At 42.4% G+C, this 24919-nt stretch overlaps 1 protein-coding gene across 3 annotated transcripts in view; it reads left to right on the forward strand.

Moving 5' to 3' along the window:
* The window catches only part of FRMD4B (FERM domain containing 4B), a 347554-nt gene that overhangs the window by 145368 nt on the left and 177267 nt on the right, over nucleotides 1-24919 (forward strand). The window contains exon 1 of one of the 3 annotated variants that reach the window (XM_065933297.1): nucleotides 11423-11804. The exons of the other annotated variants lie outside the window; for them this stretch is intronic. Coding sequence (XP_065789369.1) covers nucleotides 11643-11804 — 162 coding nt within the window. The 5' untranslated portion in view covers nucleotides 11423-11642. Of the gene's footprint in view, nucleotides 1-11422; nucleotides 11805-24919 lie in introns of those variants that run through there. 3 annotated transcript variants of the gene reach the window in all.

Raw genomic sequence — 24919 nt, forward strand, 5'->3', positions numbered from 1 at the left:
ACGAAAAGAACTCTTTCCTCAGAGCCCTCAGTTGTGGCTTATCCAACAGGGCCCAGGCTAGGTTATAACCTCCACTCCCACCCTAAGCCAGACGCCATCATGCAGTAAATAACTTGAGAAACCTTACATGGAAGCCCTGGAAATGAGGAGGTGGGGAACAAGGATGAGAGAGAGGCTGCCATTTCGTTCACTGAATAGCCTCTTGTGTGATTACATGTGCATTTCAAAATTAGAAACTGAAGAGCAATGTCTGCTGGTACAGAAAACCAGGGAAAGAAAGCATCTCCCAGAATAAATTAAAATCTTTCAGTGCTCCCAGCTCACAAATCACTATTGTCAATAATTTGATACCTTTTCCTTTAGTTTTTTTCTATCCACATATACTCCGTTTCACAATGAAATTCACATATACTACTTTTTTCCAGCTTTTCTTTTCACTTTGTTTTGTACTGTTAAGTATTTTGTCCAGTCGAGAGAAATGTTAACTCCTTTTTCTGAAGATATAAATATTGCATGCTCATTGTAAAATATGTAGCAAATACAGAAAAAGGGTTTAGATGTGTTTTAGGGGATTCCTCTGGCAGTCCAGTGGTTAGGATTCAGCGCTTTCATTGCAAAGGGTCCGGATTAGATCTCTGGTCAGGGAACTGTTAATAAGATCCCAGGCACAGCAGGGGAAGTACTCTATGTTTTTTAACCCTTTTTTTTTTTTTTGATAGTCACTTTACTAAGATATAGTTCACATACCATAAAACTCACCTGTTTAAAGTATATACTGCAATTGCTTTTATTATATTTATGAAGTGGTCTCTCCATATCTGTATTCTAACTGAAGTATTTTCACTGTCTTTAAAAGAAACCCTGTACTCATTAGAAGTCACTTATTTCCCTCACCCCTCCCTCCAGACTCCCTCAGTCCTAGGCAGCGGCTAATCTGCTTCCTATTTCTATAGATTTACCTAAATCTGGACATTTGAGATAAATGGAATTGTAAAATTTGTGGTCTTTTATGACTGGCTTCTTGCACTTAGCATAGTGATTTTGAGATTCATCCATGAGTAGCATAAATCCTTTTTTTGGGGGGGTTACTTACTTTCTACTGATTGCTTGATTATTTTTGATTGATTTATTCATGTACCACAAAATTCACCCTTTTAAAGTGCATAGTGTTTTTTTAATATAATCACAAGGTTGTGCAATTATCACCACTATTTAATTATAGATAATTTTCATTACTGCCCCCGCCCCTTGCAAAGAAACCCCATACCCATCGTCAGTCACTCCCCATTTCATCCCTCTAGTCACTTGACAACCACCAATGCACCTTTTCTCTCTGTAGATTTATGGCCTCCTTGTCTAGCTTGTTCTACTCCCAGAATGTTTTCAAGAGTCACCCATAATATCGCATGTGTCTACTCCGTTCTTTTGTTTTTAAAAAAAAAAATTCTTTTATTTGACTGTGTCAGGACTTAGTTGCAGCATGCAGAATCTTCGATTTTCATTAAGGCATTGCAGGGTCCTTAGGTGTGACATGCGGTATCTAGTTCCCTGACCAGGGATCAAACCTTGGCCTCTTGCATTGCGAGTGCAGAGTCTTAGCCACTGGACCACCCGGAAGGTTATACCATCTGTTATATAGCCACTCATCAAGTACCCTTTGAGTTGATTTCACTTTTAGCTTTTATGAAGAATGTTGCAGTGAACATTCATGTCCAGGTTATTCTGTGAGGAAGTATTTTCAGTTTTCTTGGGTATTTACCTCATTTCTTTTTATTGCTAAATATCACATTATATGGACATACTGCTGCTGCTGCTGCTAAGTCGCTTCAGTCGTGCCCGACCCTGTGCGACCCCAGAGACAGAAGCCCACCAGGCTCCTCATATGGACATACTACCTTTTAAAAATCTGCTCATCAGCTGATGGACAAGTGGGTTGTTTATACCTTCAGGTTATCGTGACTAGTATTCATTCAAGTTTTTTTAGATTACTTGTTTTCACTTATTTGAGGTGTATACCTACGAGTGGAATTTTTGGGTCACATTCAAATTCTATGGTTAACCTTTTGAGAAATAGACAGTCTTTTCCACAGCAGCTACATGATTTTACATGACCACTAATAACATATGTGTCCCAATTTCTTCATAGCCTCACCAACTCTTGTTACTGTGCAATTTTTGATCATCACCATTGTAATAGGTATGAAGTGGTATATCATTGTGGTTTTGATTTTTGATTCCCAAATGATTAATGGTGTTGAGTGCTTCTTCATGTGCTTACTAGTCAGTCATATATCTGCTTTAAAGAAATGCATCTTTAAATCATTTGCCCACTTTTTCATTGGGCTACTTGTCTTTTTGTGATTGAGTGTATTTCATTATATATTTGGTATGTAAGTTCCTAATTAGATATAAGATTTATAAATATTTTCTCCCAGTTGATGGCTTGTCTTTTCATTTTTTTATAGCATTTTTTGAAGCACAAAAGTTTTTCATTTTGATGAAATCATTTTGTCTATTTTTGTTACTTACGCTTTTTATGGCATATCTAAGAAACTACTGCCAAACTCAGTATCATAAAGATATAAATATTATTATGTTTTCTTCTATGAATTTTATAGATTTAGCTCTGACTTTTAGTTCTGTGGTCAGTGTTAATTTTTATTTATGGTGTGAGGTAGGAGTTCAGGTTCATTCTAGGTGTCCCAGCATCACTTTTAAAAAGATTGTGTTTCCTCTAAGATTACACTGGCACTTTTGTCAAAAATCAGTTGACTATAAATGTGAGGTTTTATTTCTGGACTCTTGATTCTATTTCATTGATCTGTATATCTACCCTTATGCTAGTACCATACTGTCTTGATTACTGTAGCTTTGTAGTGAGTTTTGAAATGTGATCTATTAAAAGTAACAAGATACCCAGCTAAAAGCAGCTTGAGCTATTTAAGATCATTCACTGTTTACATCTCCTTACAAGTCATCTGAAAATAGGCTGCTCCTGAGTTTGTCTGATATCCAAGCAGTGTCATCAAGGACCAGGCTTTTTCCACTCACTTTTCTACTATCTTTGCTATTAATACATCCTCTTGATTACAAGATGACTGTTACAGCTCAAAGCACTGTGTCTTCATACAATAGTATCCCAAGCAGGAATCAGGAAATGTGCTGAAAAAATTCTTGTGTTGTTCCACTTCTTCAAAGAGGGAAATCCTTTCTAGAATCCTTTAGAAAACTTTGCTTTATATCATATTGCCTAAACAGGGTGTCATGCCTTCTTTTAGATCAATCACTTCATCCCGGAAAACCCTTCCATCTCACAAAATTAGAGTCTCTCAAAAGGGAGTAAATGGCTAATGGATAGATGACCAACACTATTTGCCAAAATATATAAGCATATAAAGAATAAGCCAAAACTATCCATAAGTCCACCAGACCGAAATATAATAATGGATCTTTTTAGGGTAAGGAGGTCTACCTTAAATTCCTTCTGTGCTAGGTACCTGAGAAATAAAACCTATTTTCTTCCTCTGTTGTTGACTCAAGACCAGATCATGTAGTTCATCTCTTCATTCCTCTCAAATACTTACTGCCTGGAGCTCTCTGAAATCTTGGTCTAAAGAATACACAACTGCTGTCTCAACTTTATAAAATATTCATAATCCTTGAGCCGTGGAGCATACTGCTTTTGGCCTCTTCATCTTCTTGTACACAATTCATTTTATAGTTGAAAACAGTATGTCGCTATTACCGACTTCAAGTAAATTTTAGGATAGCAATGCACAAGAAATACTTTTATGTCTTTTTTTTTTTTTTTGATGCTAGACTTTGCTTTTATTTAGCTCTTACTGCTTAAGGGCCAAATAGTTGAAATTCTTTGCAATAATCCTGCCAAACCATTCTGTAGTTTTTAGTAATAATGGGAAAATGATCTGTTTTTATAACCTATTGCCCGTATGTGTTTGCTAGCCAGATATACCTGGCTTTGAAAGTTTTTACTGCTTTTAAGGCCATTCATCTTGGCTGATTTCTGTTTTTCATTTTACTACAATTGTCTGTACATAGGTAGTACAGTTAATCTTTGGAAAGTCAAGATTTTTCATTTATTCTTTTGTTTTTGTTATACCATTTATTTTATAGGAGTGAAGGTCACTGGGTTTTTGGTAACCATTCTCTTTATCTCGCATAAAAAATTCAGTTACTTTTCATTACAGATTTTGTTTTTCTCATCATTGTTTTATTCTTATTTAAATTGAGTAAACCCAAAAGGTGGACATTTTGTCATATTAAGTTCCTGGATAATAAATAAGTCCTGGAGCCCTTCGTACCCTATAAATTTTAGTATTAGGCCAAAACAAATGATAACTTGTAAATACAAAAAAATCCTTTTATTTCTCAATTAAAGTAGGACTGAAGAATTAGTTGTGCCACTGAAGATGCTGTTAAATGCTTTCTCCACAGATCTTCAGCAAATCACCCAGCTTTTCTGTGCCTCAGTTTCTTTATCCATGATATGGGGCCAGCAATACCTTTCTCCATTTGACCTTGGGAGAATATTGTGTGAATTAACTGATGCTATGTACAGAGCCACCTTTATTTATTTAGAAAAGGGTGCTATATAGACCAATTTATTTCTATTTTATTTTTGTCATTGGTGTGCATGTAAATTTAGTGTGAATAGAAGGTGACAAATTATGGGGGTGGGAGGTAAGTCACAAGATTGATATTTTTTCTTCTTTCAAGAAGAAGGTCAGCCCATATATGTGCTGCTATATATAAAGTAGATAACTAATAAGGACCTACTGTATAGCACAGGGAGTTCTACTCAGTCCTCCGTAATGACCTATATGGGAAACGAGTCTTAAGAAGAGTGGCTTTGTGTACACATATAATTGATTCATTTTGCTATGCAGCAGAGACTAACAGAACACTGTAAATCAACTATAACCCAATAAAAATTTTTTGAAATTAAAATTCTTTCAAAATTAAAAATAAAATGCAAAAAAAAAAAAAGAGAAAAAGCATTTGAAAGTGCTTAAAACATATATGAATAGAAAAAGTTATAAAAATCAGAAAAGAGGGTGGGCCCTTTCCCTCTGATCTGTGTGGGCTTCCTTGAAACCTTCATCCCGTCTAGTGCTTTCTCATCTGCAGCAGTGGCTTCTAAAACTTGACTTGGCAAAACTTCCAGTGTCTGTTTAGTGGATTAACTAGAGAAAAATGGACACGATGCAGGGTCTAATGTGTTGCTTCTTTTTTTTGTACTTTTTCATCCAGTGAAGATAGCATACCTCCTCTTCCCTTTGAGCAAGGAGAATTTGATTTAATAAAATAATAGGTGAGGTTATTGAGGAAAGCTGAGAAAGTTTTTTTTCCCTTCTATGAGTGGAATGAGTTTGCCAAAGAAAGGATGATAGATCTGGATAGATACCTTGGTCCTGGATATTGTTTAGTTTGCAGTGGTTCTAGCCCCTCATGGTGCCAGAAAGCGGTTCAGAGTGCTAAAGGCAGCTGCAGAACTTAACCAGCCTACTGGTCAGCCTTCGGCAGTGGTGATAATGGCAGGTACCCTCCCCTCCAGGTCTCTGCATATTCCCATCCACCTCCTCCTGCTTCAGGCCAAGACTGACGGATGCTCCTTGCCCTCTCAGCCCGAGGGAAGGAGGAGAGAAAGCCGTAGAGGAGGCAGGGGGCTCAAGTGGAAATGAGGCAGAACTGGTGTCCTGCCAGGCCTCCTGCCTCCTCCCTGGGGCGAGATGTAGAAGGAGGGAGGGCATCCTGGCCCCCTGCCCGGGGAGCCTGCCTCTGCACAGTTGGACAGCCACAAGAGCTGCCTGTGTTGGCAAGGGCACCTTGGCCCGTCACTCTCACCCTATAGGTAAGCCCCGATCTGGGGGACCTGTAGACGTCATCATGTTGGCAGTCCTATGATCCTGGCCAAGCCCTTTCTTCTCTCACCTCTGGAACTCTGCAGCCACATCTCAGCTGGACTTTCCTGCTCTTCTACTTCTCAAGCAACCTCTCTAACCCTTTTCCCTCCTGTCCCTCAAATCCGGACTCCCTCTTGCCGTAGAGCCCTTGTTCTTACAGCTCATCCCACCTTGGCCTGCTGGCTGTGTCCCCTCCCTCGTCACCGAGCCCTCCCCTCCCCAGCCTCCAGTCATCAGCTGCAGCAACTCGTCCTCATGGTGGCATTCCCCGGCCCTCCCTCCATCCCTGTGTCTCTATTGTAACTGTTTGGCACCGCCTGCTTCCTCTGTAGAACTTGTTCAGATGTCTGCCTTTCTCACCCTTCTCTAAGACCCTGTTAGACAGAAATCGTCTCTGTTTTGTCCTCGTGCATTCTAAGCGCTCAGTTCCCCGACTGACATGTAGTGCAAACTCAATACGTCATTTTTTTTAATGAACAACAGTGTGTATTTTGGGACTGGATGAACTTCTTTCTATATTCACTCTTGAGACAAATAGTCTTTCATTTGTCAGTTCAATAACCATTGATTGATTGCCTGTTATGTGCCAGCCACCAGGGAAACAAATATGAATAAGGCCGTCTCCCAGCCTCCAGCAGTGGTTTCTGAATGGGCGTGGCTACCGCCCCACCTGGAGTCATTGGAAGTGTGTGGAGGTGCTTTCTGCTGTTGATGTCATCATGTCTGGGGACACTACTGGTGTGTGTGAGCAGAGCCTAAGGTCACTAAACATTTTCCAGTGCGTGGGTACACTCCTGCATAAAGAGGGCCACTCAGCCACCCACCTCCACTCACCTATAGAGACTCCTCAGAAAGTTAAACAGTCCAACAGAGAAAAGGGGAACAAAAAAGGGCAGTTTTCTCATTGTAGGAGTGATGAGAGACTTCTGTAGCAACTCAAGGCCCACTGGAGGAATCAGCGTTCCACTTTGGGGTCGATGTAGGGAGGATTGTTTAAGTCCTGTGCCAAAGAAAGGCCTCGATTCTATGAAGGAGCCTGCGATTTAAGTGAAATGATAAAGCCAAAAATTAAAATTCCAAAAGATAAATAGCTTATGATTAAAATGACTATGCTTCATTTTTATGATAAATATTTTTTAAAGGACTATGTGAAAATGATAGGAAATGGCATTCCGGTTTCTTCTCAATGGGCTTTGAGTACATTACAGCTCTTTGTGAGTGTATGAAAACCTTTATAGAGTGATTGTTGCATCTCCAGTCAGCTTTTCGGGAGAAAACAGCAAGAAGAAAGAATGTTTCCCCCAACAAGTCCTGTGAGAGGAGGAAGAGAAGGGTGTGGGCTGAACTCGACCAAGGTTCCTCGGTGTCCACACCACTGATGTTTTAGGCAGGAGAGCTGTCTGTTATGGGGGCTGCCCTGGGCATTGTAGGATGTTGAGCAGCATCTCTGACCTCTACCCACTGGAGTCTGGTAGCATCCCCCAAAATGCCTCCAGACATTGTAGGCAGTGTTGCAAAATTGCCCCTAATTGAGAGCCACTGAACCAGACCGTGTTTTATCCCCCTCAAGCCCTGTGTCAGACATGGTCTGTCAGAATTCAGCCACACTGGCTTTTCAGCTGTGCAGAGACGAAAGTTTAAAAATATCCACCAGCGTGCAATGGACTCGGTCTCTTTGATGGGCAGAGGGGACCTCTGGAAGCTGCTGTGATAGAACTGCTTATCTCTTTCCAGAGACAGGGCTTGGCATTTTGTGCTGGCCTCCTGGCACTGTGCTCTTCTTCCCGCTGATTGCTCAGAGGAGAACCTACAGGAGCCTCGGGGATAATGACAATTTCTCTTTTACGTCTGCAGCAGAGCTCCCAGGAGTATGAGCCATGCTGTCACCTGAAGCATCTTTTTAAGCCTCCGGAGAGAGCTGCAGGAAATTACAGTGTGTTGCAAGGAACTCTTTTGCTAGAGAGGGGGAAAAAAGTCCTCTTCTTAAATTTCAAAAAAAAAGCAAGAAATTTTGAAGTCAACTTGATTTAGCTCCCTTTCCCCAGGAAATTTTAGACCAGCTTCAAGGGTGTATATCTGGGAGCTGGTTTGTCCCACATGGCTCGTCCATTTTCAAAAGGATGCCACACTTGGATCATTCTATTTTCCCCTGCTCCACACCTGGGTTCAGTTGCCCCCCACTGTCAGCCCCTGGTGTGAAGAACTTACTGTTCATTCCCTCTCTAAGCGGTCTTTACCTAGATCTTTGAACTTCTCCTTCTGCAGAAGAAGAAAGCTGTTTGGATAAGAAGCAGCATCCATGTTTATATTGGTGGGCACAAAATGTCTTTTCTTCTCTTCCGTCCAGCTTGGAATATCTACTGCTTCTCCAGTTCCCCAGGAGAGGTTGGCTGTGTGATGGGGAAGATCCAGCTTCAAAGAGCTTTTGAGGGAACTTGGAAGTTGAAGACCAGCACCCCCCAAAACCACATCACCGCCAACTTTAACCTCCAACATACGGAAAGATCTAGGAAACCAGATGTAGATAATCAGTAGAGAAATTTTTTTTTTGAGAAATTTTTTTAAACATGTTTTACAAGTACTATTTTATCTAAGGGGGGCTTCCCAGATAGCTCAATTGGTAAAGAATCCACCTGCAATGCAGGAGACCCTGGTTCGATTCCTGGGGCAGGAAAATCCACTGGACAAGGGATAGGCTACCCACTCCAGTATTCTTGGGTTTCCCTTATGGCTCAGCTGGTAAGGAATCTGCCTGTGATGCAGAAAACTGGATTCAATCCCTGGGTTGGGAAGATTCCTGGAAAAGGGAAAGGCTACCCACTCCAGTATTCTGGCCTAGAGAATTCCGTGGACTGTATATAGTCCATGGGGTCACAAAGAGTCAGACATGACTGAATGACTTTCACTTTCTTTTCATTTTATCTAAGTACCAAAAAATGAAACAATTCCTAATTTTGGTAGTGGTGATCATTTTTTTTCTTTGGGTGCTTATTTTTTGCCAGTCATTGCATATTTCATCTGTGTGCATGCTTAGTCGCTCCGTCACATCTGTCACTTGGTGACCCCATGGATTGTAGCCCACTAGGCTCCTCTGACCATGGGATTTCCCAGCAAGAAGACTGGAGTAGGTTGCTGTTCTCTTCTCCAGGGGATCTTCCTGACCCAGGGATCAAACCTACGTCTCTTAATTTGGCACACATGTTCTTTACCACAGAGCCGCCAGGGAAAACCAGTGTGTTTTCCTTACTCTTTTCCAAAATGGTATGTAGTAGATTCCAATATTACCCCTGTTTTATAGGTGAGGACACTGAGGCTTTGTGACTTTAAGGAGGTTGTGCGGGGTGCCACAGGTCTTCAGGAGCAGGGATTTAATCTCTTTGGAGACTTAGCGCCTAACTACCATGCCCTGCAGCAGTGTTTGTCCATCTTCAATGAGAGTCAGAATCCCCCAGAGGCCACGTGAGACCTCAGATTCCCTGACCACACCTTGATTCTGGAGGGGGCCCAAGAACTGGCATCTGGTTCCCAGGTGATGTTGATGCTGCCGGTTCAGGGACTGCACTTTGAGAACCCCTGTACTACTTCACCCCATTTTCTAGAAAATAATCTAAGCACTGACTTTGAAAACCTTGAATGCAAATCACTGAGGTTGGAATTGTTGGAATTGACCACTGACATTAGGCCAGTTCACAGGTAGATAATTGCCACGGTGTATCTAGAGCATCTCTTCTGAGAGCATGGTGTCATGAGACGGAGATAATTGACCTGTTGTAGGTTTTATTCTGGTATTCCCTTGGCTGCCCATTTCCGAGAACACAGTCACACTGCATTGTTAAAAAAATCAAAAATGTACCACCATCATCCTCTTATACTCATAGGCCCATTTTGAAGTTTAGTAGTTTTCCATTAGAAGGACGACATTTCATTTTCGAACTATACTTGGTTCATTGTCTTTTGACTCAGTGTGACCTAGTATTTTCTGTGTAAACACTGTGACCATTATCTTGGAAAATATCGTCAAAATGCTAATGCTAAGGAACATATAGAGCAGATTTACTGTGAAGAAAGGTGTGCATATCTTGCATCAGGGCAAATGTCCTCTTAACTATTTCAACAAAAACTCTTAGGCAATTTTATTGCTAATAACACAAAGTAAAAAGTAAGAAAAGAAACATCCTTTAAAAGTTCCCCGATTATGATCACGTTGAAAACCAGGCACTTTGAGGACAAATTTTTTGTGTTCTTTTGACTGGTTGAGTTTTGCCTGAATTAAGATTCCCAAGGCACATTTGAAACCTGAAATAAAGCTGATTTGACTTGTCGATAGTCTGTTCTGAAGCCTTCTGAACTAGTTCAGGAGAAAGGCTTTGGCACCTTTACCTTTCTGCCACTTAATAGCAAAGATAACACCCCAGGTGTGAACCACCAGTAAAATACAGACGATTGTCCTAAGAATGGATTCAGGAAAAACCACCACCCTGAAATTTGCTGCAGTCCTGTTGCTGTGAGCAATGTTATACTATTGTTTGGGACTGAAATCTGCACATATTTCAGAGGAATAATAGAGACTAGTGGTATGTGGTACTCCTCCGGCTCCTTTTTCCAAATGCCTTTGGGACTATCAATTTCCTGGGGGAGAACTTTAAAAAAAACAAAAACATTGATTATCTGGTGACTTCATAAGTGGTGGAACAGCTTTCTTTGCTTATGAGTGGAAAATAAACTATCTGCCTGTGCAGGTTTGTGCTAGCAGTGGCTGCTACACCTGTGCAGAGACTGAATTTTCCAGAACCAAACCAAGGATTCTCTTGTGTGCTTCTGTTTCCCAGCAAAGAACTATTTGCTAGAGACCCAGAACGGTCTTTGTGTTTCTCATGAGCTGACTGCTGCATTGGAATTAGCACAATGCCGGGATCAAGGGATCCTACTCTCTGGTTGGCAATAGGCAGGTTATTTCCTCTGAGACCCCTCGAGTTAGGAGCAAAGGCAGGTTCTGCAATCAGGAGCACACTGTTGCTCTGAGACTGGTATCTTCACCTTCTGTCTTCAGCACAACCAAGGAAACGTTCAGAGCTGTTCCCCTGGGAGTGGGGTCCAAAGGGATGCTTCGGAGGATTTTTTTTTTTTATCCCTCTTGCATCTCTCGCTGCCAGGAGACATTTATCAGTGCAGATGCCAAGTAAAAACCCTGTAGTGTAAAGTAAGGTGCTCCCCAAAGCAGATTCGGACATTGGGACTGGTGTGTGTACGCGCGTGTGTGTGGTGTGTGCAGGACGTGCGAGCCCAGTGCGCTGAGATGCAGCTCTCCTGTTTGCCTGCAAAGAGTCGCTCCACTCCCCCCGCTGCCCAGCGCACTCGGGGAGCGCCAGGGGGAGTCCTCGCTGGTCCGGGCTTCCCGCGCCCCGGGAGCACCGAGGGCTCGCCTGGCGGAGCTTAGCGCAGCTCGCTCGGCGCTGCCAGCAAGCGGGCGGGGTGGACACTGGGCTTCTGTGTGCCCGCCGCAGCCGTTGGCTGGCGGGCGCCCAATCCCGGGGCATGCCGCCCGAGCCTGGCCGGGACGCACCGTGAAAGACCAGTTTGGGGGAAGGCTTGACCCCCGGCGGCCCGCAAGAAGCCGGCGTCCGGAGCCCAGGCGGCCGGGCCGCTGCGATCGGGCTTGTGGGGCTGCAGCTGCGGGAGCCCGCCGGGCACCCCCGGGTCCAGGGGGAAGGAGAAGGCATGGCTTCAGTGTTCATGTGCGGAGTGGAGGACCTGCTGTTCAGCGGCAGCCGCTTCGTGTGGAACTTGACCGTGTCCACGCTGCGGAGATGGTACACGGCGAGGCTGCGGGCTTGCCACCAGGTGTTGCGGACGTGGTGCGGGCTGCGGGAGGTGTACCAGGTGAGCCTGGCGCTCGCGGGAAACCGGTTCCACCTGTATGATTTTATTGTCCCTCTCCCTCCAACCGCTTTCTTTTTCAACTCCTAGCCGACTGCTTGACTCTTGGGTCAAAAGCTCAGCCACTGTAGGTAACTGCTGCCTGATAAAGCTTGTGAATTTCCCCCAGTGTGTAAGGGACACCCTCGGTGAATTACCCTTGCCTTTGCAGACATCTGTTACAGAGCGATGGTGTTCCGGCAGGGCGCTTAGCTCAGAAAGCTGTAGCTTTGCAGCAGAGCCTCTTCAGGGAGCAACTTTGACATTCACATGATTCCTTCCTTCTCATTTCATTGGGGGTGAAGGTAGGCATTTCAGGGAGCAAGGATTTCACATCAGTTTATGGATTCACACTCTTCCCTTTGATTTTGCCTTTCCATCAGGCAGCCCCAGCTTGCAAGGCAGAGCCAGGAAAAGCTGATTCTGTGTCTGCTGGCTTTTGGAAGGAAGGACAGCGAATTGTGAACACTTTGCAGGAGGATGACGGGCTGGGGAGGGGAGTGGTGGCCTGGCTGAGCGTTGGAATGCTAACGTTTGGATTTACTCCCTGTCACACAACACAGCCTCTTTATTTCTCTGCTAGGTCCTGTCCTGCAGGCAAAAAATGCTGCAACTTTGTTCAGTCTTTCTGGGGCTGTAGCTTCCCTTCATTGTTTAAAAAACAGTCGTTTGTAGATTTAGAAGTCCTGTGCTTTGGCTGTTAATATCATTGAAGTGTTTTGTTTTTTTTTTAATCGACATTGCATGTAGGGAGCTTCTACCTGGAGTTTATCACGTTTTCTTTCCTGTGGTGTGGAATCAGCTTTGTTGCAGATCCTGGATTCTCCCTACTCTGACCATGTTCTCAGTGTGGCTCTAATTCATATCTCATTGTATTGAGTCCCATATCTGATCAAGCTGCTAGTGTTGATAAGCCATTTTCTTCCGTCAGGCAAAATGAAAAAGGCCAGCACCTGGGATCAAACTGTGGGCATCTAAAGAACCAGCGTGGCCTTGTCATCCCTGACATCCACGGCATCCTTGTTAAAATGTGAGAAACGTTGTACTTTGCGCTTTCCCGACTTCTGCTTTGGATAACGTGCCTGAGATGTCTTGCATTTTTGAAAGACTCCAGAAGCCCGGCTGAGAACCAGGGCAGCGTGTGGCGGTTTGAGAGGATTATGGAGCTGTGGAGACAGCCCATCTGGTCACATGACACAGATCACCTGGCTCTTCGGAGTCAGAGGTGTGTCTGCCTCTCAGCCTTTTTCTCTTTGGGGAAATCATTGTTCAGTTTGGTCTGTAGGAGAAGTAACCCTGATACAGTTATGTTTTCACTTTTTAACATGTGAGAAAGTTTCCAAAGGAGAGCACAAGTACTCTGGTTAACCATGCAACCCTTGTGCCCCTCTCCCAGAGACTCCAGGGACTCAGAGCTTACCTCTTCTCCTGGTAATGAGCCATTCAAAAATGACAGTTTCAGAAGCCTGAGACTCCACACGTTCTTTATAAGGTTGATCAGTAATTATTTTTAAGCTGCAACTTGAACCTACTGAACTATAGGTTTTCTCTTTTATAAAATGGATAATGACAGAGCCAGTACCCTCTCATAATAAAGAGAAAGCCCTAAAATAACGATGACCATCTTTTGCTGTCCAGTTGCTCTGTCGAGTCCGACTCTTTGCAACCCACAGATTTCTGCACACTAGGCTTCCTTCTCCTTCACTATCTCCCAGAGTTTGTTCAAATTCATGTCTATTGAGTCGGTGATGCTATTTTACAAGTATTGAGTCTTAAGTAGTCAAAGTTCATGTCTTTGGAAATAATTTTAAAATATTTTAAAACTTGAGAGAACTATAGATTTTAAAATTGTACAGCATAGTTGTTAGCAAAGAAATTTCCTTAATGTCTTTCAAATTTGAACAAGAAATAGACCTGAGTGGCCATAAAATAGACTGGTTAATACCTTTTACTCCAAGTTAAATAGACATAGGAGCAAATCCTGCCTCCTCCTATGTAAGGTCATGAGTAAGTTATTTTTTTTTTTTTCATGAGTAAGTTATTAAATTTTCCTATTCCTCAGTTTCGTTGTTTATAAAATGGGAAATATAATAGTACAAACCATAGAGGTTGATACAAGAATTAATTGACAGTGCTGAGAGTTTTTAGGACATATTCAGTAAATGTTATCTGCTTTACCAGTTGGGCTATTTTTATTGCAATAGGAAAATGAACTCAAAGTAACCTGCAGAATAAACAGTAGGGACTTCTGACACAACTGAAAAATCTAGCAGCAGGATAAACTTCAGGTATGGCTTGATCAGGGCACTCTGGTTATCCTCCACGATTCTTTCAGCCTTATCTTGTTCATGCAATGGCTGTGTGTTAGTTGGTTTCCTCCTCGTAATAGCAGATAGCCAAAGTAGTTCCAGGACTTAGGTCCACATATCAACCCATTTAGAAAGAAAGAGGATTTCTCAAAGGCACCAACTATCAAAAAATAATTTCCCAATTTGCACTTTGACGAGTCAGTTTAGGGTCTGTTCTCACCCCTACTGCTGTGCACTCATGGGCATGGGGAATGGGAACATAATTCCTGCATTCTCAAAGGGAATGATAGGACCCCCAACAGGCCAAAATCATTTTCTAAGGATGAGAGGGAGGCCAAAAAAAAAAAAAACAAAAAAACTTAGTCTTTGGGTATAAAGCATAGATATGCATACATGAACAGATATACAGTCTACTTGTGGCATTTGGGGGGTGAGGTGACTAGCGAACAACATAAATATCTTCAAAGGCTCCTTAAGGGAGTGATAATGAATAAGAAGATTGAGAAACCCTAAAATTCATCGGTTGGCTTAGGCCCCTGGGGTTGCCACACCGTTTCTGAAGCCAAGGGTGAAGTTGGCCCCAGCCAGATGACAAAGCTACCAGACAGTGGGGGAGGGATGCAGTCAGTGTCCACTCTACCTGCATTTCCAGAATCTCAAATCTAGAGCTCTTTAAATGATTATTTTTCAAGATAAGTACAAACACTGATGCACAAATGTATTTGTAAGATTCTTGCAACAGTAATTTGTTCAAGTTATGGGGGTAGGAGGCCCATCATTAGAATACCTGTATTGCTGTCCCATAATTATAAATTCAAAATCTTATAGGGGAATGCTCCATCGTACTGGTCATGTTTATGGCATGTGAACTGGAAACTTCTAGTCTCAGTAGTCTTGTTTGTAAGAAAATTGAGGATTCAGTCACTCTGGAGAGTGAGGGTGGGGCAGGAGATATCCATTACATGAAATACCTGGCCGTCCCCGGGGAGTGTTTTGTTTATTCATATACTATAAGTGAAATAAGATCTCTACCTATTCATAAGGAACTTGGCAACCACATCATTGCCTGGCCAGCACAGCCGGGAAGGCATAATTTCTTTGGAATTGAACACTTCCTCCACTTCTAGATATTGGAGAGGCTAGAGACTTAATTTGCCAGAAACCATGAATAATAAAGATACTAGCTACAAGGCATTTCTGTAGTCATGCAACTAAATAAAAAACAGACTGAGGCTGCACCAAGGCTGCCTTTTAACAAAGACTTGCTTGATGAGTAAAGGTTTGAATTTGGTCAACATAGCAGACATGGGACATTCACTCTTCCATTTAGGGCTGAGTATTAAAAGCTGATATATCTCTCTTGTTTTATCTTGCCCAGATGGGTTGCAGTATCACAATTAATTAGGCTTAACAAACAGTTGAGGCGGAAAATGATGGGAGAGTGTCGTTGAAAAAGGATCAACACTCTCTGCTTTTTATTAAGTGTGACGTGTTCTAACAAAGCCCTCAGTTTGTTACTTGGGATATGTTTTCCTTTCACCTCCAACGTCTCAAAGGTAGAGTTTCTTGCAAACCCTGAATGGAGTCATTTGCCTCCAGGAGGAGGTACTTTGGACAGAATCTAGGGTACTTCAGTGACCATAACAGACTGGGTTAGCTCCCTGGGGCAGACAGCTGGCAGTGATGGGCAGCAGGCATGCCAGATCACGGCAGAGGCTGTGGGCTCCAACTTGAGCAAATCTGACCTTGAGTGAATTGCTTTTTCTCTCTGAGCTCCATTTCCTCCTGAATAAGAGAGGAGAACTGTAGCCTTGCCATTCTGGATAGTGTAAAAAATTCATGAGATAATGTGTGCAACCCTGAATGCCTTGCATGGCACAAGGACATAAATAAACGTTAGCTCTCAGGTACATAAAGAACTGAACACCAGACCTAAAGAAGGTATTTGATAAAGGATTGCTTAGAGTTTTAACTGTTGTTTTTATAAGTGAGACTGATTCTCTAGAAACTGAATTTCCATCTTGATATGCAAAAATGTTCAGAAAGAGAGACTATGGAATCTCCCACACGGTCAATATAGGGTAGACCTTGGGTATCTGGGCTTGTGTTCCAACACAATAGATCCACATTTTTTGACGGCCTGTACGAAAATCTAGGAGGTCGTAGGCAGCTAGGGATAGGGTCTCTGAGAAGATAATCTCTTTATATTCCAAGACTCTGATGACCCGTAAATCAGTAACACCTGAACTTTTCATCCTGCCATATTGGTTATGGGAGACCAAGTCTCCAAATGGCAGTTGTTTGTTGAGCTTTCAGTGACCTGTGTATGTTTCAAACCATACATCCTTTGCTTGGCCCCACCTTCCAGTCTCCACAGCCCCTGGAATTACAGAGGCCAGAAGCAGGGCTGACAAATTACAACCCACAGGGGAAGACTGGCCTGCCTCCTGTTTTTGTAAATAAAATTTTATTGGCTTGCAGCCCTACTCATTCATTTACATGTTGTCCATGGCTTCTTTTGAAAAACAATGGCAGAACCAAATTGTTGTAACTCAACTAGTTCGAGTTGAATAGTTGATACAAAGAATATATCGGCCACAAAGCTGAAAATATTTACTATTAGGTTTTTTAAAACCGAGAAAGTTTGCCAATCTTCAGACCAGAAAAAACAATATATTGGGCAGAGAATGCTAGAGGAAGAAAAGTTTAAAATTCAATCATAGAGAAATAGAACTTGAAGGAATATGGAAGAATTTTCTCATAAAAAACCTAGTCACTAGGAAATTAATCAACAAATGTTTAGGATCAGTGTTCAGTTTGCCTTTGCTAGGTCCTTCACTGTAGAACATGGTTGGAGTTACAGATTGATTCATTCATTTGTCGATATATTCATACCTAAAATAATTATCAGGTGCTTACTATGTCCCAGTTCCTGTGCCAAGGTGTTAGTAAGACAAAGTCAAGTAGATTGTCTCCTGTGTTCAAGGAGTCTATTGTCAAGTAGGGGAGACATTTAAGAAAATGAAGGGGAGAAATTTAAGAAACTCTGTGGAAGGAGTTTACCTGGGTCCTTCAAGTGCTTAGGGAGTTTTAATCAGACAGGAGTAAAGCGAACGGGGATGGATAATGGAAGCCGAGGAGTCTTCCTCCAGGAAGTGATTCTCAAGTTGAAGTTAGAAAGGACAATTTGGAGTTAGGTGGAGAAAGGCAGATGGGCAGGCATTTCAGGCCGTTTCAGTGGGGAAACAAGCTCTAGGGTAGGAGGATGGTTATAACGAGTTTTTAAGGTTGATGAGGAAAGAGGGGCTTCCCAGGTGGCACTAGTGGTGAAAAACCCACCTACCAATACAGGAGACATAAGAGGCCCGGGTTCGATCCCTGAGTCGTGACTATCCCCTGGATGAGGGCATGGCAAGCCCCTCCAGTATTCTTGCCTGGAGAATCCCATGGACAGAGGAGCCTAATGGGCTACGGTGCATAGAGTTGCAAAGAGTTGGACATGACTGAAGCAGCTTAGCACGCATGCACAAGGAACAAGGGAGAGAGACAAAGTCAGAGACAGGGTTTCATTGGGGGTAACATCCAGATTTGAATGGTCTTTTATTTTAAGGTTAGGATTTGATGTTTTTCTTCAGAACTTTGACGGCAGGAGACAGAGTAAGTTAGAACTGTCCCTGGCAGCAGTGAGGCTGATAGATGCAAAGGGTGGGGGCATAGTGGAAGCAGGAAAGGAGGGGAACCTTAGGAGGCTGTTGCAGTGATGTATGTGTGTTGCTCAGAATAGGGTAGGTTTTACTATGGCAACAAACAGTCCCAACATCCTAATGGCTTAAAGAAATAAAAGTTTATTTTCGGTTCAGACTACCTGTCCAATTGCAGGTTGGCTGGAAGCTCTGCTCATCACTGTCACTCGGGTTCACAGAATGTTCCTGAACATTGCCAGTTGCCATAATAGAAAGTGAAGAGCCCTTCAGCGCTTTGCACTGGCAGTTCAGTGCTTGGTCTCTAAGTAACTCATGTCACTTGTTTCAACTCATTGGTCACATCACTCACTCGAACACAGGGTCCAAGGAAAGCAGTCCTTCCACTGAACTGCATGAATGTTGGTGCAGATTTGGTGCCTTAAGAAGCAGACTCTGAAACAGAGATTAACACGCAGGAAGTTTACTAGAGAGTGCTCTGAGATCTCTACTGTAGAGAGAATAGAAAGAAGTAGGATTGAACAGAGGGAGAAATTGGGTTACAGTTCAGGCTTAACAAAGGCTTCAGCTGACCTCACCAGTGGCTCTGAACCTAAGAGTTGTCTCCAGCTGGAACAAGAGGTCTGGGTGTCCCCACCCCACCTTCATCACCCCATCATTGGAGATGGGCTGCCCTTGAGTCAGTGGTATGTTCTTGAAGTAGACATCTCTCTGTAATTCCTTAAATAAAATCTGAGATGACAGCTCAGAAATCTCCAGGCAGCTGATGGAATAAGTCTGGGCAGCTCATCACACAGCAGCTTATACAAATGTCTGCCCGACAGGTGCTAGGGTCAAAGTCTGAACTGTGGCAGGGCCAGTGGGAAGGAAGTAGAGTAAAAGGATTGCGTTGATGTGAAGGATGTAGAATCGAGCTTTAAAACATGGCAGTCTCCCAACTGGCTCCTATGCTCTGTTGAATGAATTGTGCAACCATGGAGTTAGTTAATAGCAGCAACACATGCAGAAAGAAGCAAAAACTTGGTTGATAAATGAAATATGAGTCTACTTACCACTGAGGAAATCGTCTTCTGTATTTTCAGGTAACCACAGACTAGGATTTTATAAGAAATTGGGATGCTCAGGTACCCAAAAATTGATAAGAAAACTATCTTAATATTTGAGTCCATTATTTAGCATAAATAAATTTCTAAAGGACCGTATGATTCAAGATCAACAGAGTCACAGGATCTTTAAAAAGCACTTTTGAGCCCTTGTTGTACAGTCTGTGAAACATCAAGTTAAGAATAGACTCTCCTGCCCTTTTCAGGCTGGTGTTTGTTTTTTCCCTTCCAACTTTTCCTGGTGGAGCTGCAGCATAAAATAACTTCCTGTTCGTCCACTACTTACTTTTCTTCTAAACATTATGTTTGGGATGCCCAGTTTGGTTGTGGAAAAGTGTGAATGACTCAAATGGGATAAAAAAATTGAAATTAACATCCGTAAGTAATTATATATGTGTGCGTGTGCATATACATACCTAAAAGATATAAATTCTGACATTCGTGAAATAAACTTTAGCCATGAGAGAAGCTGGTCAATATGATAAATTAAATAGAGCCATTTTCCCCTATTATCCTAATCGTTTTTAGTTTCTTGAATTTTGTGTGTGGGCAAAGCTTATTGCTTAAATAATTATTTTCTCCTTAACTAGCATTTTTATATAGTCTTACTGTCTTGACAAATAGCAACTAATTATTAAGCAGCTACTATGTGCTATGCCTTGTGCTTGGTACTTTACATGTATTATCTTTTTTTAAATAAATATATCTTTGGGGAAATATTTCAATATACAGAAGTATAAATGATGATATAGGTAAAAACCCACATAACTACCGTTTAATTTTAGGCATCTTAATATTTTACCATGTTTTCTCTGGGTACTTTTTTTTTTGTAATATGATAAAAATTTACAGAATCAGTTGAAACCATCTTTTTACCTCTCCTTTCTCCCTAAAAACAGTCCTATTCTGAATTTCATGTTTTCATTCCCAGGCACATCTTTCTCATTTTGCCACTTATATTCATATCTATAAACAATATATATAATTTTTGTGTTTGTAAAATTTAAATTAGGATGTGTCATTCTACTACCTTATTTTTCTCTCAACAGGCTTTTGGGACTCATCTCTAAATTCGTTTTAACTCTTATATTCCATTGCATTAAACATACCAATCTCTTGTTGATGGACATTTAGGTTGTTGGCAAAGTTTTAGTGTCCCCAACATACTACACTGAAAAGGTTGTGTTTGTCTTTTTGTGCTTATGAGCAAGAGCTTCTCCAGAGTATGTACTAAAAGGGAGACTTACTAGGTTTTTGGCTTTAATAGATGTTGTGCCTTATTTCTGTCCTTACAATCATTCTTCAAGATGATATCATGAATCCCACCTCATTGGTTTTATATACTTATTATCTAATAAGACATTGTGCTGCAGTTTGAACCGAACTCTAAAGTTCATGAATGATATCATGGATTATATCATGATTCAGCACCATGTCTTATTAGCTAATAAGTATATAAAACACTTAGCCTTTTGCCACTGACTTGCAGCTTTATTAAAACGATATGTATGGTATCTCATTTATTCACTTATTTGCTCAACAAACATTGGGTGAAAACATAGCTGAGTGCTTAAAAATTAACTGTATAAACTTCTTGAATTCAAATCCTAAGTTCCCTTTTGTTAGCTATGTGAGTTCTCAGAGATTGTTCTCGTTAACTTTTTTCTAGGACTTCTCTGGCAGTCCAGTGTTTGGGACTTCACCTTCCAATGTAGGAAGTGCAGGTTAAAACCCTGGTTTGGGAACTAAGATCCCACATACCTTGGTGAGCAAAAAAACCAGAACATAAAAAGCAGAAGCAATATTGTAACAAATTCAATAAAGACTTTAAACTACATCTAAAAAATATTTTTTAAAACTTTTTTCTGCTGTAAAATATGGTTAATTATAGTGCCTCCCTTAAAGAGTTATGTTCCCAGGATTGTCATAAAAATAAATTGCATTAATATTTGAAAACACAAAAACAGTGTTGGATGTATTCATGGATGGATAGATGGACAGTGGATGGACACGGATGGATGGACGGACAGATGGGCAGATGCTTGGGTGGAGAAACAAATGGTTGGACTGAACTGATGATTGGGTGGATAGATGAATGGATGGATGGATAAAAGAATGGATGGACAGACAGATGGGAAGATGGTTGGATGGCTAGATGCACAGATGAACTAATGGTTGGATGGATGGATGAATTTCTCACAGTTATCTTCATTGTGAAGTCCTTACCATCTTATGCATATGCATAACCTTTGGAGCTTTTAAAATCTGCAGAAGCCTTGGCTCCTCCCTCCTCTCTCCTTTCCAAATTAAGAACTATAGTCTAACGTAGCAAGTAGGAAAGGGGCCCACTGACCACTGCATAGAGACCCTGTGCTCGCATGGTTTCATGGCACAGCGTTTTATCAGAGACTCTGTCTTCCTAGTGCTGTTGTCTTCTTCATTTATTCTTTGAAGGCAAAGATTCTCATAAATGTTTAATCATTTTCTTTTTTCCTCCAAGATGAAGGCATTAAACTTTCTCTCTCTCAACCCTGAACCCCACTCTGGTATGACCGAGAGCCCTAGATTCTCATGTATAAAGGCTCTGGGACCCCACTGACTGATGGCATTCTCATCTCTATAAGTGCCCTTCTGATATGACTCTCACATTTCCAGCTGCTTAGGAGATCCAGTTATTACAGGCAACATGCTATGCTTGGGTAAAGTAGCCAGCAAACATTTTTGCAGGAATTAGTTAGTCTCATTAAAATGTGATTAGATGCTTATTAGCTAAAAGAGAAAAGAGAGAAATAAAATGGGCTTTAGTCAGCTGGACCTGGGTTACAAATCAAGACTTCATCACTTACCTGCTGTGTGCCCTTGAGCCACGTGACTTCATTGCTCTGAACTTGTTTCTTATGCAAAGGATAAAACATGATGTACATTTTAAGTTTGATATAAAAGTGTAACATGGATTCAGAAAAGGTAGCTTTTCCAATGTAAACGTTTGGATGCCTTCACAAAGTTGATCTTAAAGCCTGAAATTATCATGCTAGTCATGAATAATGCAAACTGTGATCAGGAATTAAGTCCAAATGTCCGCATACACTAGCTGTGTGTCATGAGCAAGTTACATGCTCACTTCGTGCCCCTTTTCTCACCTATGTGATGGGGATGGTATTATAATAGTGCCTGTCTCTCGGGGTTGTTAAGGGGACAACACAGATTATGTAATAAAGGTCTATCTGGGGTACCTGGCTCACAATCGGCAGTTAGGGAGTGTCATTTCTACTTAATGAACATTTTTTATGTTGTCAGACATAGCGCTAAGCACTTGGCCATGCTGCACGACTTGCAGGATCTTACTTCCCTGACCAGGGATGGAACCCAGCACCTCGGCAGGGAAAGCACCCATGTTCTAACCACTGGACCGCTGGGAAATTCCCTAAGCATTTCATATTTACCATTTCATTTAATTCTCCTAACAATGACATGAAGTAGGTACTATGAAACCCATTTGGCAGACATAAATATTATTTAGCATGTTAAGTCACTTAGCCAAGAGCAAAGATGGAGGATTCAGATCTGTCTAAATCCATTCCCTCAGCCACTGCATGAAATGGATGTAGCTTGCAAACCATTCAGTCTCTTCATTTTCCACGTGTGCCTTCATTGAGTCCTTTCTAGCACTTTTCCAGCCTCTAATCTCTGCCTCTACCCAACCCTGTAGTCATAGCAGGCATTAATAAACCCATTGAGACTGAATGACTAATGCCATTTCCTCTCTACAGTCTACTCCCAGCCCAGCCTCCAGAGTGGTTTTGTTAAATGTTAAGTCAGATCATGTCATCCATCATCTTGTTCAGAACCCTGTAATGACTAACAACTCAGAAAAAGTTAGTCTCACTTTTAACCTCCCAGGTCCTGCATAATTGATACCTTCTTCTCTAGTTTCCTCCACCAACCGCCCCCAGCAGACACACTCAACTTCTGGTCTTTTTATTATTACTAATGTTAGCATTATATTCAGTGTATTTGTGTATGTGTGTGTCTTCTAGTTAATAGTTGACATATAACATATTGGTTTCAAGTGTATAGCATAATGATTCAATATTTAAATATATTGTGAAATGGTCACCACAATAAGTCTAGTTGACTTCCATCACCACACATAGTTACAGACTTTTTGTTCCTATAATGATAGCTTTTGAGAGCTGCCCTCTTAGCAACTCTCAAACATGCAATATTATTAACTGTAGTGCCATGTGGTACATTACATCCCTTGACTTGTTTATTTTAGAAAGTTTATACCTTTTGATCCATTTCACCCATTTTACCCAACCTCCAAGCCGTGCCTTTGTGCATGCGTATTTAGTCATGTCCGAATCTTTGCAGCCCCATGGACTGCAGTCTGCCAGGCTCATCTGTCCATGGAATTTTCCAGGCAAAACTACTGGAGTGAGTTGCCATTTCCCACTCTAGGGAATCTTCCCACCCCAAGGGTCAAACCCGCATCTCCTGGGTCTCCTGCATTGGCAGGCAGATTCTTTGTCACTGAGCCCCCTGCGAAGCCCACCTCTGGCCAACCACCAGTCTGGGTCTGTGAGCTGCCTCAACCTCTGGTCCCAACTTGAGATGTTCTTTCTCTCTGCAAGTCTTCTCGAGCAGCACGGACCTCTTTGCTGTTCCTTCATCCCTGCCAACACATTCCATCCTCAGAGCCTTTGCCCTTGGTGTTTTCTCTGCCTGGAACTTTGTCACCCAGAGGGTCACGAGACATGCTTCCCCCTTTACTTCCTGCAGATCTTTCTTCAGATGCCTCCCAACCAGTGAGGCCGCCCCAGGCTGTCCTCTTATTCTGCTTTATTCTTCTCTGTAACCCTATCACCACCTGACGTTAGGAAATCTATTTGCTTACGTGTGTTTCCCCAACCAGAATGGTAGCTGATGAGGTGGCGAAACTTTGCTTTGTTCACTGCAGTGTCCTCAGTTCCCGAAACATAATATTCCATCAGAAATAGTTCTTGACTAAATGAACAAACTAACTCAGTCGGTAGAGCATGAGACTCTTAATCTCAAGGTCGTGGGTTAGAGCCCCACATACAGCGAGGTTTGGGGCTTCACTGGTAGCTCAGACGGTAAAGAATCCACCTGCAATGCGGGAAACCTGGGTTCGATCCCTGGGTCGGAAGATCCCCTGGAGGAGGGCATGGCAACCCATTAGAGTATTCTTGCCTGGAGAATCCCCATGGACAGAGGAGCCTGGCGGGTTGCAAAGAGTCCAGCACAACTGAGTGACTAAGCGCAGTGCAAACGAACAAAGGAATCTGCTTTACATTTTAAGAAACTTGCTGTAGCCACTGTGGCCGGAGAGGGTGGGGGAATGGTAAGAGCAGTCGGGAGGCCGTTTCTGATGTCCAGCAGAGGGACGGTGTACTGGGCTGGGCTGGGCTGGAATGGTGGCCGCACGTGCTGTAGGAAGAAGCTAGGAATTTGGAGGAGGAGGCTGCTGCACGAAGGGGACTCTGTCCAGCGAGAATGTTTACGGTCTATGAAGTTTTGGAAACATCCAGGACGAAGCCATGTGTGTTGAAACGGATTTGTGTCTGTGTGTGTTTACTCTTTTTCATTATGGAAAATAGCCCCAAGCCAGTGTAAGCTGATTGAGAGTAGTTCGTTTGTGTTCTCTGAAAGCCATTCCATTAAGGAAACAGCAGGGCAGAGAGCACAGCGAGATGTTTCCTCCCAGCCCTCTGTCAGGCTCAGCCAGGGACCCCGGCTTCTGTGTTCGACCAGCTGCACGTCCCCGCTGTGCCCAGCCCAGGGTGTGGACGTTGGCGGTTTCTGCAGTTCTCGTCAGCTCCGACTGTCAAGTGAGCTCCGTTTCCTGCGCCCAGCCCTATGCCCAAGCTCTGGAATGTGCCCTCCTTGGCCTGACCGATGCTGCCAGACGTCTCAGACCCCTGGCTTTCTCTTCGTGGCACTCT

The sequence above is a fragment of the Muntiacus reevesi genome, chromosome 4 (assembly GCF_963930625.1).
Source record: "Muntiacus reevesi chromosome 4, mMunRee1.1, whole genome shotgun sequence".
Classification (NCBI taxonomy): domain Eukaryota; kingdom Metazoa; phylum Chordata; class Mammalia; order Artiodactyla; family Cervidae; genus Muntiacus; species Muntiacus reevesi.